We start from the raw sequence: 18,155 nt of genomic DNA on the forward strand, positions 1-18,155 counted from the left end.
ATTCCCGAAAAAGCTCCCCCCTCAAAAAAAAAAACTCCCAGACAAACGCTTCCCTCATTACCCCACCCCCGTTATCGTCCATCTTTAATAACCCATAAACCACGAAAAATTGTCGTATCTTAATTGAATCAGGAGTGGCATCAAATGCAGTAATCGCATTGGTATCATAAAACTCTGGTCCGCAACATTCACGAGAAAAAAGAGCCCCCAAAATTGTTTTTCCACCCACTCCCTCCTATTTCCAGCGGTTTTCCACCCGGCGCGTTCGACTTTTCCGTTCTCGTTTTCGTCGACGACATTAGCCCGTTATCTTAATCTACGATCACAGCAACACCAATAACATGAGACACATATATCGCTGCCATATCAGGGATGAAATAAAGAGAGAGAAGTAAAAAAAAATGTAGAAGGTGGATGGAAGTACATGGAAACGAGAGGATGAGAGAGAAAGGGATGAAGTTGGGGGGCTCAACACTCTGGGCCAGGACGTTTACGTACAATGGCCCCTCTCTCGTCCTCTTTCATCCCCCGAGCCGTTTGCATCGGTGCGGCTGTGGCCGATAGTCGAGTGTAGGGTATATACAACCACACTAGGGTAGATTCTAAAGTGGAAAGGGAAAAAGGATAGGTTTGAGTGGAAATGGCCTGGGCGCAAGCGCTCGACAGGATCGATGCCTTCCAACTATCGCTGTATAAAGCTAACACTCTCTCGGGGCGCACGACCAGTTCACCAGTGACTCTTGGTATGTGATAATGTGATTCCATATTTTATCTTTTTTTTACACCTTTTTTTTTTCTCTCTCTCTTGTCATCTTTATTTTTTTCGGGGGATGATTCCACATTTTTTGTCGTGCATTGTGAATTGTGATGTCTGAGTTCTCGAAGATTTTTGGATGGGCGGGCTGGGGGGTGGTTTATTATTCAGATTAATTTTGAGAGTTCAGAGGATTTCATGTTTATCTATCTCAATGGGTTGAGTTTCCGGGAATTTTTGAAATTTTTGGGTGTTTGGGGGGTTTTTGTTTTTCAGTAGCTAGTGGGAGAATCGGGGATTTTTTGGTTTGGATTTAGGGGATGATTTTTTTGGGGGGTTGATTGACTCCGGGGGTTAGGGGGCTCGGGGAGGCAGGATGGGGTGGGATTTTTGGGGTTTATCGGGGTGGAGAGTGGGTGGTGGAATTTTGGGGTTGAGGATGTGGGGGAGGTTGGGGTGGATTGCCAGATGGTCCAGCAGTTTCTGGATGCACAAACGGTATTCTGATGTCACTGATGGTTTAATGACGGAGTGGTTGGGAATTTTCTTTTGGGGGGTCCTAATGGGAGGAACGTGACCTTTGTTGTTTGAAAACTTCCATTCGTGATGAGGGTTAGAGGGGATTAGGGGGAAACGGGTGGGTTTTTATTGATGGGGGAGGCTGGGGGAGATGGATTCGAAGGGTTCATATTGATAACTCGGTTTTTATCATGTGGAATTGACTCTCGGGGATTTTCCAGGGATTACCACTCTTTCTGAGTTGATCAGTTGGAATTTTCGGTCTTCCACCGAATCAGTTCCATTAAACTAATTCGAAATTCCATTAACGCCGAGGGATAATTCGATCCGTGAGAAATGTTAATTCGCGTTGAATTTTCCCGATGGTGGAATTAAAAAATTTCAACCAGAATTTTAATAGCGAATTGATTGAACGAGAGCCGAAAGTTCATTTCCGTCGTTTGGCTGGAGTTTTTTTTTAACGGGCAGTTTGAATTGGGTATGAATGTTTAATTTTACGAGTGGCAAGTTGACGAAAATAGCAGAACTCATTTGCGTTTAAAAAACCATCAATTATCCACCCCAACAATTTCCACAAAACAGAGGCATGAAAAAAAATATATATACTTTCCCCCCCAAGTGTACAGTGATAATGTAACAGATAAAGTGTTGGGCACTCTCGCACATCGGTTTTTACCCCTTTAATCTCGCCACGAGATCTGAAATAATTTTTTTTTTACTTCGGTAAAGTGCTTTCAGAGGCAATTTTTTTTTTCCACCCTCAACGTGTGGAATGGAGTGACGAATGATGGAGCAGTTGTGGGAATATTGAGCGATGCCTCATGGAAGGGACAAAGAGGACGAAATATCCATCAGCAAAAATTTCCAAATGACCACGGAATTGAGTTAAACAACTGAGGAATTGAAATGTGAATTGAAAGGATTTAGTGGAGATTTTTTTTTTAATTTTTCATTTTGAAAAGAGAAAAAGAGGTGAATCGGAGTAAGGGGGAGGTGTGGGGGATGAAATTGTGGTGGTTTTTAATACATTATTTTTAATGACTGATGGAGTAGTCGATTTGATAGTAGAAACGCCGCCATTGCTGGAGTGGAAAAGCGGAAAGAAGAAGGGAAGAAAAGCAACCCCCTTGCACCCCACCCACTCGGTATTCCCCTTTGGGAAGGCTAACGGTTTGAAATAGTGTACGTGTGTGTGCAACAAGTTAGGGAAGAGAACTGACGCCAACTTGGATGAAATCGAATCCGCAATGTGACATGGATGTCCTAGCTATATTCTGCATACTTATTGCAACTGTCCTCTATTATAATACCTTCTACGCTGGTTTCGTCTACGATGACAGGTAATTTAATCGAGAGATCGTCAACAAATATCATCTTCCCCACAAGTATTCGTGATTATATTTATTTATTCACCGAACCTTATCTTAAACTTTATTGAGGGGAATTAATTATTTATTCATTATTTTCCTTTCCTCAAATCAATTCTGCGAAAAAATCTCCGAACTGAGAATTTCCCTGGTAATCACTTAAAATTTTATCTTTTAATGAATTTTTTATTATGATTTTATATCGATTTTTTACTGGAAAATTTTTGTCGGTAAAAATTCCGCGGGGAGATTTTAAATCGTGCATCTGGTGAATTCATATCTCCACTGATTGAGAGAGATTAAAAAATTGCCTTATCGATTTGGCTACCTCTGTCGGCACCTTCGGGATTAATTAAATCAAATTTCTGGCGCTGAAGTCGTGACAGCGCACCGAGAAATTGAGGGAATTAATAAAGACGTCAGGCCTGAATCAATAAGAATTAATGAAACATTATTAATGTCGCTCGCACGTCACTCCAATTAATCGAAATGAAGTAAATTTCCTGGTATCCCGAATCACGAATGTTCTCGACTCATTTATTTAATTGATAGCAAGTCCACGTCATTCCATTATTGAATTAATAAATACGAAATTCATTAAAAAAATTATTCATTCACTTCGCCCACCGGTAGAATCAATTAATCTTCATAAACCAGAGGAAATAATAACCCACAAATTCAATTAAACGGTTGAACAATTCCGCAATTCCAGGTTGTTTTAAATTTAACTAAATGAAATACTTCGATTTTAATCAATCCGGGGAATACGAAAAATTCTTCTCTTCATCTCTGAATTTTTAATAAAGCCATTTCCCGTAGGAATGAGTGAAAAAAATTTTGATGCAGTTGCTCGGTCGGTGGGATTTTTCTACCAGAATTTTTTCGACAAATACTCGGGCTTTGACGAATTGTTTGCAGTCTATTGTTTGAATCTGCCGAGCGTTGAATATTTTTTTGTTTGCTTTTTGCCTTCCAGACGAGCGATTCTAACGAATCCCGATCTACTCCCAAATTCCCCATGGTTTCCACTGTTGGAGAATGATTTTTGGGGCACACCATTACGTGACAGCGAGTCACACGGGAGTTATCGGCCCCTCTGTGTTGCCACCTTTAGACTCAATCATCTTCTTGGTGGTCTCAATCCTAGGGGATATCATCTCGTCAACATTGGCCTACATGCAGGTTGCACTGGTCTCGTCGTCAGGGTCGCCAGGACCGTAAGTTATCGTTAAATAAATAAAAAAAAAACCTTTCCCGCCTGAAATATTTCGACCAAACGATATATCCCGGGGGGAGAAATTTTATCATGGAATTCTCCGTGAAATTTTTCGGGAAATTTGAAAAAATATTTCCATCTCAAATAAATAAAAGTTAAATAACTTTCATGGAAATTTGGATTGTCCGGAATTTCAAGTATATTCTTTTGTCATTTCAGGAGTAATTTTTTAACGGCGTAATTTTTTAATTAACGTTTTTTTTTCAAACATTCATAAAACTGGATGGTTCGTCTTCTCAAAGCAACGAAAGTGTCATAAATTTTTTTCCGTCGACCCAGCGTGTCATTGATGGTGGGGGGAATAATGCCCCACGGCTTCTTTAATTAAAAATTCTTTAGGAGCTATCTCAGGATTTTTTCCACTCCTTTTTTTTTTCTTTTCATAGAAAAATTTTATCAATGGACGAAATCGGATGAGTTCCGTGACGAATTTAACATTCTAATTATTGATTTGAAACATTAAATGACTCTTCTGTCACTGATGAAATTGTATTTCCTCTTAAAATAGAATGTCGTCCAATGAATATTCAGTCAAAGTCCAAAATTGGACTTATCTAATTTTAAAACTTCAATCCAGAATTCATTGCTTGATTTTTAATCGACAGGATGAAACGGGAGTAGAATCGAGACACTTTTTCCATTTAATTCATTCCAATAGAGACTAATTGATTGACTTCCAAAAATACCAGATCACGCACCGCATTTCGATATCAATAATAAAAAAAGTGAGATATACCATTGAATAATCAATCAATTCCTCCCGAACAGATAAAAAAATTCAATATTTCAACAGCAAAATTTCGAGTATAATACTCCACCGGTGTAACCACCACTTGCTCCCATGGCCGATGTAATATTTCCCAGTTAACATCATTCCCGTAATAATAGCCAAAAAAAAACTGATGCCCCCTGGTCTCTAATGATCGGCCAATTAGGGTGACTTATGCCTCGAGCCCGGTCCAATTAATCCCCATTTCGCTGGAACCATCGTAAAAAGTAAAACAACATTTCAGGTAATACCAGGACGATGGTTATCGCACGCGATCACGGGTCTGTTGTTCGCCGTTCATCCAATTCACAGTGAAGCTGTTGCTGGTATAGTTGGACGTGCTGATTTACTCGCCTGTTTCCTAACTCTCGCCTGTTTTCTCACTTACGTTGCACACTGCGATCAAACTCGTTCACCACTGATGCTCTTCATAGCCCTAACGTCATCACTGCTGGCTGCACTCGCCAAGGAAACTGGAATATCCTCACTAGCTCTGTGTTTACTTTGGGAATATAGTCATGGAGAGTCAAATACGCAAAAGGTAAATATTACTTTTGATCGCAGCCAGTGGCACTTGTCGTCTCCATCTATTTCTAACTCCAGTGTGTGCAGTACCTTTGTAAATATCGTGTTGTTTAGTCAGACGTATGCCACACCCTTAGTCATAAGTGATACTTGTTTGAATTGAGTTTATTAGGGGGTGAAGAGGGCTTCAGGATAGATAAGGTGATTTGACAGGGGGAATAATACCATCTCCCTCTGGATTTTTCGAGTTGGATGATGATGAATTGGGGGAATCGGCTGATTCCAATGCCTCTTCATGAGGGGAATTATTTGTTTGGGGTAGAAACATTTTTTTTATCAGCTTTTACACATTCTCACTCTGGGATTAACGTAATTAACGGATTGAGATCAAAATTGAGAGGGGAAATTTTATGATTTATTGAGTCACGGTTATTGCTGAGGTGATTAATGGGTGGGTATTAATTTTAATTAGCATGGAAAATTTTTGGGGTGGGGTTTTAATGGGTGAGTCAGTAATTTTCTTGGAAGAGATCGAGATCTATATTCACTCGATTGATTGAGACGCCATTTTTCACGTGTATAAAATATTTTTGACGGCTCAAAAAATTATGAAAGAGGGGAGAATTAAAATAATAAAATTCTCCTCGAATGAATAAAATAGAGAGAATAGAGTGGATGATAAAGTGAACTGGAGAAAACCGGCTGAACCGGAAGTTGAGTTTTCCCAGCGTTGGAAAATGATTGGAACGAAGAAAAATGGTGGAACTACTGATCTATCCGAAAAGTCAACTAATTTCCCCAAACAATTTCCCTCGAATGGCCTCACCCCATTGAAACTTCTCCATCAATTCTCGGCCCCCCTAGAACGATTTCCTCCCACTGGTATCCCAGTAAACAAACAACCGAGAAAAACTGGGAACTCCATTGAATTTCAGGAACGCGAGAGAACGTGGCCACGCAACCGTAGCGTGGGAATTCTGTGGAGTGGTCTCTTCCTAACGATCCTGGGAAGAATAAAAATAGGTAACGCAACAACACCGGAGTTCGCCAGTGCGGACAATCCAACAGCTCGTCATCCCTCACGTCTCACCCGAACCCTGACGTTCCTTTATCTACCAGCAGCAAGCCTCCGGATGTTCCTGTGCCCAAGTACCCTGAGCTTTGACTGGTCAATGGACACAATACCAAGAATAATATCACTGACGGATCCCCGTAACCTCGAGTCATTCTGCCTTTACGTTGTTCTGGTAACAGCTGGACTCTGGGCTGTGCAGCAATCGAGAATTGAAATTTACGTGAGAAATCGCACAATGGAGAAGACGGGATCCCTCGTCAGGGCTTCATCCAAGTGCTCTGTGTGTGATAATCGGAAAATTGGCGGCTGTCACACCGAGGGCTGCCGAGTTGCCAACAATAATAATAATAGTGACAGCATTGACTGCTGCTGCTCACTGAAACCAAGTCCCACATACTCAGAACCTACCACTAGATTTGGCAGGACTAAGTCCGTTACTATTGTCATTATATCCTTGGGATTTCTCGCGTTGCCATTCATACCTGCCAGTAATCTGTTCTTCTATGTTGGATTTGTCATCGCTGAGAGAATTCTTTATCTACCGAGTGTTGGGGCATGTCTGTCCATCGGGGCTAGTGTTGCTGAGACGTACAGGATTGTCAAACATGGATCGAAAACTTGTGGCAGGCTCATACTCGGGGTTACCATGGTTCTCCTATTCTTCATGGCTGCCAAAACTCTCAGGAGGAATATGGATTGGCATGATGAGGAGAGCCTCTATCGATCTGCTCTTCATGTTAATCCACCAAAGGGTGAGCTATTTTTTTATTTTTTCTCCATTCAAATTTTCTTTCCAAATGCACATCGTCAGGAAATTGGAGGACAAGAAAGTCCTAAAGTCCTGAAATCCTGCAGTCCTGAAATCCTGAAGTCCTGAAGTCCTGAAGTCCTGAAATCCTGATATTAAAACTTTGGAAACCGTGGAGTGAGAAATGTTTTCCTTCCGATTTGAAAATCGTTTATTTAAATGAAAAACGAATACTGAGAGTTCTGTCTTTAATCTCGAATAATGAGGAGTTGTTGTATGATGTCAGTTATTATCATTACGGCTTCCATAACATTGTAATTTGGAATGTGAATCCTGCTGTATTCCTCTCGTCTCTCGGAATATTAATTGGGAGAACTTGTTGAAGTTCAATCGAAATAATTGAATGCATGCTTCCTCTGTGATTATGAGAAATAATGAGACAATTGTTGATGGGTAACTGTTAACCGTTCCATTCGATAACTAGATATCGGAGCTATCGAGTATTCGAGTTGGGTTTGTAATTTGGTTCACTAGTTACTAGAATTTTTCAATTCCGCATCCGGATTAATTGCTGGAGCTCAATTGTTTCGCCCCCAATTTTTTAATGGCTTATTTCGATTATATAAATCTCACATTACCCATCAAATTGCCAAAGTAATATCAACGAAATTGAATTTTTAAAAATCACTCATTTAAATGTCAGAGGCATATGTTCCAGGTTCCATGAATAATTAATTTTTTTGAGCCATCCCATGTTCTTTTCAAAATGCCTATTTACAGCTTGAAATCATGATGGGGGTATTATCATGTTGTTTATCATCATCCTGCCTCTCATTAGGTTGATTAACATTAATTAAAGTATAACATAGATTTCATAATATCCCTTCAATTTTATAATGGCCAATTTTCCAATTTACAGCAGCCCTCTGAGAGAAATATTAATTATAAAAAATTCTCGGAAATTCAATTGAAATTATTTAATGCAAACTCCAGCTGTTGTTATAGGTAACAATGAGGAAATTGTAAATGCGAAACAGTAGCGATGGATAATAAAAAAATCTCAGTCGTTGAATTTCGATAGTATGTTTTTGATATTAACATGATTCTATTTGAAATGATAATATTCATTTTACGCGTTCCATTAATTTTAATTATTAGAGTTGATGAAATCGAATGAAGACGAATTTTCGATCGATCGCATTGAAAATTGAATAATTAGTACAAAGAGATTTTTGTATAGATAAAAAATTCTTAATGAGATATTTTTAGGGCCCCGAAATGCTCTCTTGAATGCACTCCGGTTCCAGGCATGTCGGAAAGTCATGAATAAATTGAATAGACACATTCGTACTCTCATTCAGCTTTTGCTAGCAAATTGGTATTTATTTTCGTGTCAGTCGGGAAGTGGATGGCAGACTCGGGGCTTGTCGGATGTTTCGGTTAATAATTCAGGGATGAGTGGATATATACAGTCAATTTGATTAATAATTGAACTCGAGTATGACTGGAATTGGATAATACAGGTATGAATGGTTTTAATGAAGCTAAAAATTTTACGTCTGATGAATTATTCAGGGCAAACTGGAAATTCGTTATTGTGTATTAAGTAATCAAGATTCTCCTGCATTGGTCGAGCGATTATTCTGATGTAATTGGGGATGAATTTTAATGGTATTATTGTAATATTTTTCATCCATTTTCCCTGCACAAGTGCCTTTCAATGATTCTATCAATTTTTTATATCAAATTACAGTGAAATGTTTTGGGAGAGGTAATTTAACGGGCTAATATTGATTCGTGAAAATTCATTTTCTTTGCAGAAGGGAGAAAATTCTCTGTCCCATTTCAATTTTTTATACGGTACAAAATCGGGAAATTATCTGATTTGTCCACTTGGCAACACAATCTGTGATCAGGAAACTGTAGTGATCGTCAATATTTGACACTGGCAGTCTGGCTTTGGTTTCGTCTAAATATATCGGATCGTTGTGGTGAATAAATATTCCAATTCGAGTGGTCATCAAATATTGATAAATGTCCACTGGTCAATTTAACTCGTATCTAATAGGAAATGCATTCGATAAAAGAAATTAATGAATGCTTTCGTTTTCGTGCTTGAGGCTATTACTTTTGGAATTGTTAAATTGCCGTATTTTTTCGTATTCCTCCCGAGGAATTTTCTATTTCGGTTCTAATGCATATTTCCTTCGTCTTTCCGTCAACAATTATTTTAAGACATACAGTCATCAAAAATCCATTTTTTTTTATAATAAATGACCGAAGTATGTCCGTTAATTATGGCTTTCATAAATGTCTCAACGTTCGGATAATAAAGACATTTTAGTTCTGTGGCTATAGAATATCGATAAGACCCCGAGGTCAACGCCATTTTCAGAAGAATATTTCAAACTCATGCTCGTAAAAAAAAAACATCATCATTAAAACATTTTAACTGGAACTTCCGGAAATTCCAAATTATTCAGGACAACTATTCATTTTTTATAAGCGTCCATTCGGATTTCCATATTTTCGAATAATAGCCACCGCATTTTATTAATTTTCAGAACCGCACGATTGTTGGTGGCAAAACCATAATTTTTGCAATTTTATTTTCAAATTCATCTCTTTTATCCCCCAAAATCAATAACCCCTTAATTTCCCGTCCGTAAATTTGTTCGATGAGATCAAAAATGTCCGATTCTCTCTCCTCTCCATTTTTTAATAATTACCAGAATAGCATACTAATGAAAAAATTCCAAAATTCGAATACATGCACCTCGATACCCCACAATATCCGATAAGCCAGTGAAAAAAAAATTACATGGGTTGTTACAAAGAAAAACACCGAATTTTTCAATTGGATTCTCCCATACATGGAATTCGCAATGTCTCAAATTTATTCTCCATAGACACTTGAGTTTTTTTTTTTTAAGCGCTCTATTTTGTTATTGCAACACTCGAACGAGCTTGCATATTGGTGGTAGAAAATACGCAATCATCTCGACTGATTTAAAAAATGCCTCATCTTATTCTTCAGCGTACGGGAATCTCGGTGGTATATTGAGCAGCCAAGGGCGATTCGCCGAAGCGGAAGAAGCATTTATCCAGGCCCTCCGTTATCGACCTAATATGGCTGACGTACACTACAATTTGTGAGTCATATTTTATTTTATATATATATATTATTTTTTTTCACCCTCTGCAGGATATTTATGGAACGGGGCACCACGTAACGGGATACATTTTTCATATTTTCTTACTCATTTTATTTTTCTTATTTAGGGGAATTCTGCAGCAGGCAAGGAGGAATTATGATGAAGCTATATTGAGTTACCAACGAGCGATTAATTTTCGACCGTCTTTAATTCGTGAGTTGAAAGAAAATAGGTTCACTCTTATTCCACTTCCCCAATTCAATTGGAGTTCTTTCCCGAATGATCTTTAATCCCCAGTTTTTGTTTTTTATTGCGACAACTTTATGCAGCCAGTTGTTGTTTGCGCTAACAAGTGTTTATTCTTTTCCCTCGTTTCTCTACTTCTCGTGATAAAACTGTCGTAAACAGCGGATAATGTTGAAACATTGCGATACTTTATTATTTGTTTTTAATAAATTATTGTTGTTTGTCGTTTTGGGTGGGTACATAGGAGGTATCATTGATGTTATCGAAATAATCCACTAATGGACGGTAAATGATTTTAAAAATACTGGTGGTTAAATAACCCCAAGGTTATTTATAAATTATGGCTTTTAACCGATGGTAATACATTTTTATACTCGTACTAAAAACCGGGTAAATATTCAACGTATTTATTTTCCGTTCGTGCAAAGTACTTGAGTAATTTTAAATCAATTTTTATGTTTGTTCGGGTTTTCAGGTAATGGCAAGGAAATTTATGAAATATGTTGAGATCCCGGCTATTTGCTTTTATGGGATTGGCTTTTAGCTTTTTCCTTGATGTGTTATAAATTTTTGTTCAATTACCGATTAACCACTTCAATTTAATATATATTTAATCCTATAAATATATTAAAATTATTTACTCCTCATCTCAATTCATATTTTAAAATCCGTCTAATTGGACTGATTTAACTTTATTTATATAATTAATCATATTTTTTAGAGTATTTTATGCTTTTTACATTTCACAATGAAAAATCATAAAACCGAAGGACTAAAGTTTTTTCTCTCGGTGCACGCACTAAACAGACACGAATAGAGATGAATTTTCATCAAGCGTTTAATGAGTGTTTCCAATGAGAAAATTCCCAGTGGAGTCTCCACCGATGTATTTTTATCCCATGTTAATGAGAAATAATGCCCCATTCTTTCGCACCCTCCTGAATGAGAGAGGAAAGAAAAAAGTGATCCTTAAATTCCTGGGGCATTAACAGAGGCTTACGTGAACCTCGGAGTGACCTTAATATCCGTTGGACGTAAAATCGAAGCTGCCGACATACTACGTACAGCAGCATCAGTTAATGGAGCTGGACTTAAAGACAAAAGAGTCCATGAAGCAGCTAGAATCCAGGCCCTTTTACGTTTGGGCTCATTGTATGCTGACGATGGACATCTTCACGAGGCACTGTCATCATACAGAGAGGCACTCCAGACATTGCCGGAGTATTACCCACCCCAGGTGATGAAATATAAAAAGAATAAGGGTGTATTTATCCAACCGGGGGAATAAATCAATTCATCAACATGATATTGGAGATGATCTCTTCATTTATCTCCAGATCGCTCTTTCCACTCAGATTATTCCATCGGCATTACTTTTATTCTCTTTTCAAATATTTATTTTACTCTCGAGAGAGGGAAAGATGATTTTCAATCTTGAAATAGCAACACTGCAATTTCTCCAGAACTAATCAAACGAAATGGGTTAATTCGCCCTAGTTCACCCCGGTAATTTCCCCGAGCTTCTCATGGTACCTTTAGAATTCCCATATGTCCCGAGATCCCCTGGTGTTACAGGGAAGTTATCCAAATTTTCAGTGTTACTGTGTTTCGAGCGGGGAAAATAATTTGCGAGGGGAATAGTGCGAAATTACGTGTTTAGGCTATTTTCAATGACAAATGCTTGGAGTGCATTCGGTGTCAAATTCATCAGACAAATTGGATTCGTGAATTTCTTCCTGAGTTAAAAGTTATCAATTGGCAATTACGCCTCATTTCCGCATTAATTCCACTTAATTAAATTACTCATTATCGGAATAAGGTGGTGAATGGTGTCATCGCCGGTGCGATCAATAGATATTATCCATAATTATTTGAAATATTGGCAGTTTGATAATTCTAGGATATATTATTGATGCCCGGTGTAGTTTTATTCTCAACTCCTTAATAATAGAAAATTCTATAATTTCAGGCGGTATATAATTTGTTAGGCGAGACATTGTCAAAGATGCAGCAGTATGCCGAGGCTGAGAGATGGTTTCGCGCTTGTCTCGTGAGAGAACCCAACTATATTCCAGCTCACATTACTTATGGAGAGTTACTCGCCCGTAATGTATGTTACCTCCTTTTGTGGTGTCATGAGAATAGATATCAAGTGTCGATGTGTAATGGTATATCATTGTTTTTGCAGTCAAGTCGTGTACTCGAGGCTGAACGATGGTTCGTGAAAGCTACGAGGCTTGCCCCCGATGACCCAAATGTGCACTATCGCTACGGTAATATTTTATAATTGTTCATCGCGGTGTCAGGGCGTGTCAATTAACCCTGAAGTCAGATCGCCATTATATTTTCTTTCATTATAGGGTGTGTGCCACTCACCTGTGGCTGACTATCAACTTTGCGGGCTAATATTTTCATTTAAATTTACCCGGGTAAAAAAAAATTGTAATCGGAATTTTTTTTTCCGGATTTTTTGAAAATTTGGACAAAATATTTCGATTAGAATTTTTTTTTACCCGGGTATCGACGAGTCATTAAAATGAAATATTGAAAAAAATATTTCTCCGATCGCAGAATCATTATCGAAATTTAATTAATACCAGATTGTGAGATTAATTATTCCGGGAAAAATGGTGGAAATTAGGGGTGCGTAATTCGTTTGGTTGATAATGATTAATTAGTTTGAATTGTTATTTTTATTTTATCGGTGGGTGGAGATTGATCTGAACTTCTTTTGATTCGATTTGTCGGCCCTTTCAATGCCCTGATGGGAATTTGATATTTTCGGATAGAACTTTATTCTCAATATTGCTCGTCCTTTGTGATGCCGGAGTGAACGTTCAAGAGCACTCATCTGGTTTTTCCCTCGTGAAAATGGGTCATGTAATGCAATTTTATCATGAGTCTTTCGTTAATTACAGTTACATTGTTACACAGGAGAGGAGAGAATTACCTGGACATTCTCATTGAAAGGGTATCGGTTTGGGTTACCTTTGGAAATTTAATAACGCGTTAACATGCGAATTTTCTGGATAATCGGTTTAATTCATTGGAAAATCTGGAATTAGTCGCAAATTCCATTTGGATTTATTTAGGGACATTCAATCTTGAGTTTCATTCTGTCAAGTTGCATGCTGAAAAGGTCAGGCATGATGGAACCACAAGCTAAAATTACAGAATCTGTAATCGACGTTTTCCCGAATTTTACCACATTTCAGAATAGAGCACAAATAGAATCCGCGAAACGACTTGGAATCGACATTTCGATAGTTACATTTATTAATCAAATTTCACATGCAATTCTCACACTGTAAATGTAATTTTGGCTCATCTGACTTAATGACATTTCATCTGCAATTTGAAATAGAAGAGAATTCTCGAAGGAATTAATCTCGACGTATGGAATTGTAGATGAAACCGACTAATTTTAAACGATTAAAATATAATTGCAGGAATATTTCTATCATCGCAAAATCGTCTCGGGGAGGCAGCACGCGAGCAGCTGAAAGCAGCTGAGCTTGCCCGATCAGATTATGAGCTGTCAGTGGCAGCGGCATCCGCCCTTCGTCATGCAGGTCGTCACGACGAATCTGAGACTTGGTATAAGCATGCAGCAAGCTTGAAGCCCAACGAGGCAACGAGCCACACTAATCTCGGTGCAATTCTCCATGTCAATGGAAAATATCGTCAAGCAGCAGCTGCATATCGTAAAGCCCTACGTCTACAGCCAAATGATCCAACGACAATGACAAATCTCTACAAATTAATGGCGCTTATAACGTGACCCTCGGCGGGGGATCCCCTGTCCCCCTTCATAAAACCTCATATTTCGGAAGGGAGGCAATACGCTATTGATCCGATTTATTTGATATCACCAAAATTTAATCGCAACTTCTCTTCCTGGTATTCATTTGACAAATTGTTCGCCTATTCAATAATAATCATCGTGCGTAAAATCATGAATCAATGGCGTTCAACTCATTCATACTGCCTGCTATGATACATGTAAAAGAATAAAGCTTAGTTTATTTTTCTCTATGATCATGTGTACTTGTTTCATGAATTATTCATTGTCGTAATGGGTGATTTATCATTGGTGTGGTGTTCAAGAATTTTTTTGTCATTTTGTATGAGTTGATTGGGAGGGGAGAGAAGAGAGTTGTCGTGGTGACGCAATTCTCGGGTTATTATTTTTTTAATTATGAATTTTCAATGCTTAATTATTGCAGCGGAAAGAAAACACTGTGCTTTCTGTTGTTGTTTGCAATAACAAGTGTTTATTCTTTCTTTTCTCACATTTCTTCATTTCTCGTTATAAAACTGTCGTAAATTGTGGTGAATACTGAAACATTGAAACTCTTTATTCATTGTTTTTTTGTTAAAATAATTATTCTTTTGTCATTTTTTGGTGGGTTTAGTCGGTGGTTTTGGGTTATGATTAATGTTACTATCAAAATAGTCGGCTAATAGACGATAAATTATTAAAAAAATAGTGGCTGTTAGACAATCCCAGGATAATTTTTAAATTATGGCTTTTAACTGACAATAATACATTTTTATACCGGTGCTAAAAATGGAATTAATATTCAACATATTTATTTGCCATTTGTGCAAAGTAATTGAGTAATTTTAAATGAATTTTTATATTTGTTTGGATTATTAGGTAATGGCAAAGAAATTTATGGAATATGTAGAGATCCTAGCTATTAGCTTTTATAGTATTTGCTTTTTTGCTTTTATCTTGGTGTTTGGTATGGTTTCCTTGTTTGATTTAATATTAAATGGGCTTTAAGCTGAAGTAGAGACAATTTTTTTTTCACATTCTGGCCAATACGTAGTCTATCATCTAAATATGTTGGAATTACAATTTTATTTTCTGCTTCTTCCGCATTTTCTGAAACTCATTTAGGCGCTAATGAAGTTTTGTCGTCGAGTGGAGTGAAGAGATTGGCATGAATCTGTGACAAATGATTGTGAGAATAAGTGAGGAGGCTCTCTTCACTCCAATCGATGACAATAAAAATTTATCTGTAAGTAAATGGTATCTTAATATTACAGATGTACATACCACGACGAATTTTTCATTCCAAAACATGTTGATTGGAAGATTATTGGTATTTTTAATTCATTCTTGTTAATCCTGAGGCTTTGGTACAAGATGGAACCAAAATGCATTCTTAAACATTTATTTTGTATAATTCGACAATTCCACTGAGATAATGTGGAATTTTATTTTTAATCATCATCAACGAAAGGAGATCATGTCACGTCTTTCAGATAGATTGTTATTTTCAAAAATTGTATTTTATTGATAGAAAAGAGTTGATTCTGTCGAATTAACAGGAAATAGAGCTAGGTACTAGAATTTTTATTTCTTTCGTGAAATTATTATTTTTTTTCTACCTCTTCAAAGGCACATTCAAATGAAATTCATGTAAAGCTCAGTTTGGTGATTATGTGTGTGGGTGCGGATGTGTGTGTGTGTGTGCCTCGATTCCCCAGAAACTGTAGTTTTTTCTTTAATAATAAAAGCTATTGAAAAATTGTACAGATTACGAGATCTGTTGTTATTTATCCTGATCGACATCATCCAACTCTCTCCTAGTTCCCATCGAAAATATTCAACATTAAAATTTTTTTTTGGATTTTTGATAGATTTTTTTCGAATTTTTTTGGTTTTTTCTTTTTGACTGATGAATGAGTAGTAGATTGGACACTGAATTACGTTAACTTTAGGCCGTATAGTACGAGACACTGCTGTTGATTATCCATTAATATTCAATTGAAAAAGGCGGCAATTTGAATTTTCACTCGGTACTGATGGTTATGGTTATTATTTAGGTGGAGGGAAAAATTATTTGATCTTCAATGCCTTTTTGCAATTGAACAAAATTGAATCGTCAAATTTTTAATCATCTTTTTTGCCTGCTGAATATTCAATGAAAGATTACGACCAAAGGCTTAGGTAAAATTGTCTAATGAGCAAACTAAGGAGGATCACCCTCAAATATCTCCGCTGGGATATGTTAAGCTAATTTAAAGGTATTACTTTCGCACCATTTTTAAGGGCTAAACGACGTAACTAACAGTACTCATTTAGTTAACAATTATTAAACATGAAATCGAAATAAGCTCCTCGCGTCTCGCTAATTACAAATGTTTTGACTTCAATATCAGTGAGTGGTTTCAGTTGTTCTTTTCACTTACAATAAGTCTTGAAAAAAATGTCTAAATTTTACCATTTAAATTATTGAGATTGCTTAATCTGTTTCTACTTTCACGAAGTTGCTGTAAAAAATTTCTCAAAATTAGCAGATGCGTGAGGGAAGCGTCAATTTAACATTCAATTTGTCATTTTTAAAGTTCCACCTCCTCTGATATTTACAAGAATTTTTTTACAGATGACACAAATCCGCATTAAATTCTCCAATCACTCCTACGAATTCGATTAATCAGATTGTATTGTTTTCTAGTGTTTCAGTCCTTCAGAGAGTCATTCCCGTTCGGCGTAAATGAAAATATTAAATGCACTTTGTTAATTATTGGTCAAAGATTGACTTCGAAATGACACAGTGTGAGAATTAGACGAGCGATAATTAAATTTAAGTGCTTCAACGATAAATGGTGGGTTATAGCGATGGCCTCGAAGTAAAATTGATAAATTTCGGTTCTTTTATCCGAATATGGACGGCCAATTATAAATAACGCTAACAATAATTTCATTCAATTAAAACGCAAAAAAGAATAATAATTTGTTATCTGCATAACTCGATTGTCTTCAAATAAAATTATTGAATAAACCCTAAAATAATGAGTGCGAATTGTTCTCCGTGGTGATTATTTCGCGAATTGCAGAATGACTGAATAAAAATAGAGGATAATCTTATCAGCAGTGACTTCATTACCGTCACAATTAAACCCGGAAAATTAAGCGTCAATAATTGATTGTAATTACGGAAGTATTTTCAGACCACTGGAAATTCATTCGGTGAGATAAATCGCGTGAAAATATGGGGAACCATCACTTGATTTTGATGGAATATTTAAATTTGAATTTATTAGATAATAAAAGTCATTAACGTTGGTAGAAGTATTTTCATTCATTAGATAATTGCCTCGAAGCTGTTTAACCCACCTTGATAAGCGAGAGATAAAAATAGAAGGAGAATTGTTACTTTAGGTTGATTTGCATGTGTGCGTATTTATTGTAGCCCTTAAGATTGAATTATAGGAAGTCAGCGATTTAATGCTTGCTTCGTTCATTTATTTGGTCAATAAAATTAATTTTGTGGTGAAATGCAACGAAATATTTATGTTTTTTTTTATTATTCAGTGAGAATGTCACCAAATTCATTGGAAAAATTCACATGATCAATTTGTTGCTGAGGAAAACGTTGAAAAATGCGAATTGTGTTGCATTTCACCGCAAATTTCACTCAATTAAATAAATCAAGATCGGAAATAAACTGAATGATCTCGTCGTCAGTGCGATCATTAAATATTATTTCTAATTATTTAAACTTGACTCGCGATTTATCATCGCTCACTCCATGAATTAGAAAAAGACGTGGAACAAATCCTAATTGCTAAGAATATCTCTTGAGCAATTTCATTAATGTTCAACGCTTCCACTAATTGTTTTTAACGGAATTAATTCTGTCATATTCATTCAGTTATTTTTATGCTCATTCTCGAGAGATTCACAGACTATTATTAAATTTTTT

General features: G+C 36.8%; 1 protein-coding gene across 1 annotated transcript; it reads left to right on the plus strand.

The window, feature by feature from the left end:
- Nucleotides 1-707: 707 nt before the first annotated feature.
- On the plus strand, nt 708-14,940 carry Tmtc2 (Transmembrane O-mannosyltransferase targeting cadherins 2). Its single transcript, XM_011311426.1, has 11 exons — nt 708-743; nt 2,003-2,613; nt 3,617-3,857; nt 4,930-5,226; nt 6,146-7,037; nt 10,071-10,185; nt 10,316-10,401; nt 11,427-11,671; nt 12,404-12,544; nt 12,623-12,707; nt 13,884-14,940. Exons 2-11 carry the CDS (start codon nt 2,504-2,506, stop codon nt 14,213-14,215), a joined length of 2,544 nt encoding a protein of 847 aa, XP_011309728.1. The 5' UTR covers nt 708-743; nt 2,003-2,503; the 3' UTR covers nt 14,216-14,940.
- The last annotated feature ends 3,215 nt before the right edge of the window (nt 14,941-18,155 follow it).

This window comes from Fopius arisanus, unplaced genomic scaffold (genome assembly GCF_000806365.1).
Source record: "Fopius arisanus strain USDA-PBARC FA_bdor unplaced genomic scaffold, ASM80636v1 scaffold00088, whole genome shotgun sequence".
Taxonomy (NCBI): Eukaryota; Metazoa; Arthropoda; class Insecta; order Hymenoptera; family Braconidae; genus Fopius; species Fopius arisanus.

Bases quoted from the DNA above. Each gene is read 5' to 3' on its own strand.
- Tmtc2 (XM_011311426.1), top strand. From the start codon at position 2,504: ATGAAATCGAATCCGCAATGTGACATGGATGTCCTAGCTATATTCTGC. The intron at 2,614-3,616 runs GTAATTTAATCG...TTTGCCTTCCAG, and splicing joins GGTTTCGTCTACGATGACAG to ACGAGCGATTCTAACGAATC. The intron at 7,038-10,070 runs GTGAGCTATTTT...CTTATTCTTCAG, and splicing joins TCATGTTAATCCACCAAAGG to CGTACGGGAATCTCGGTGGT.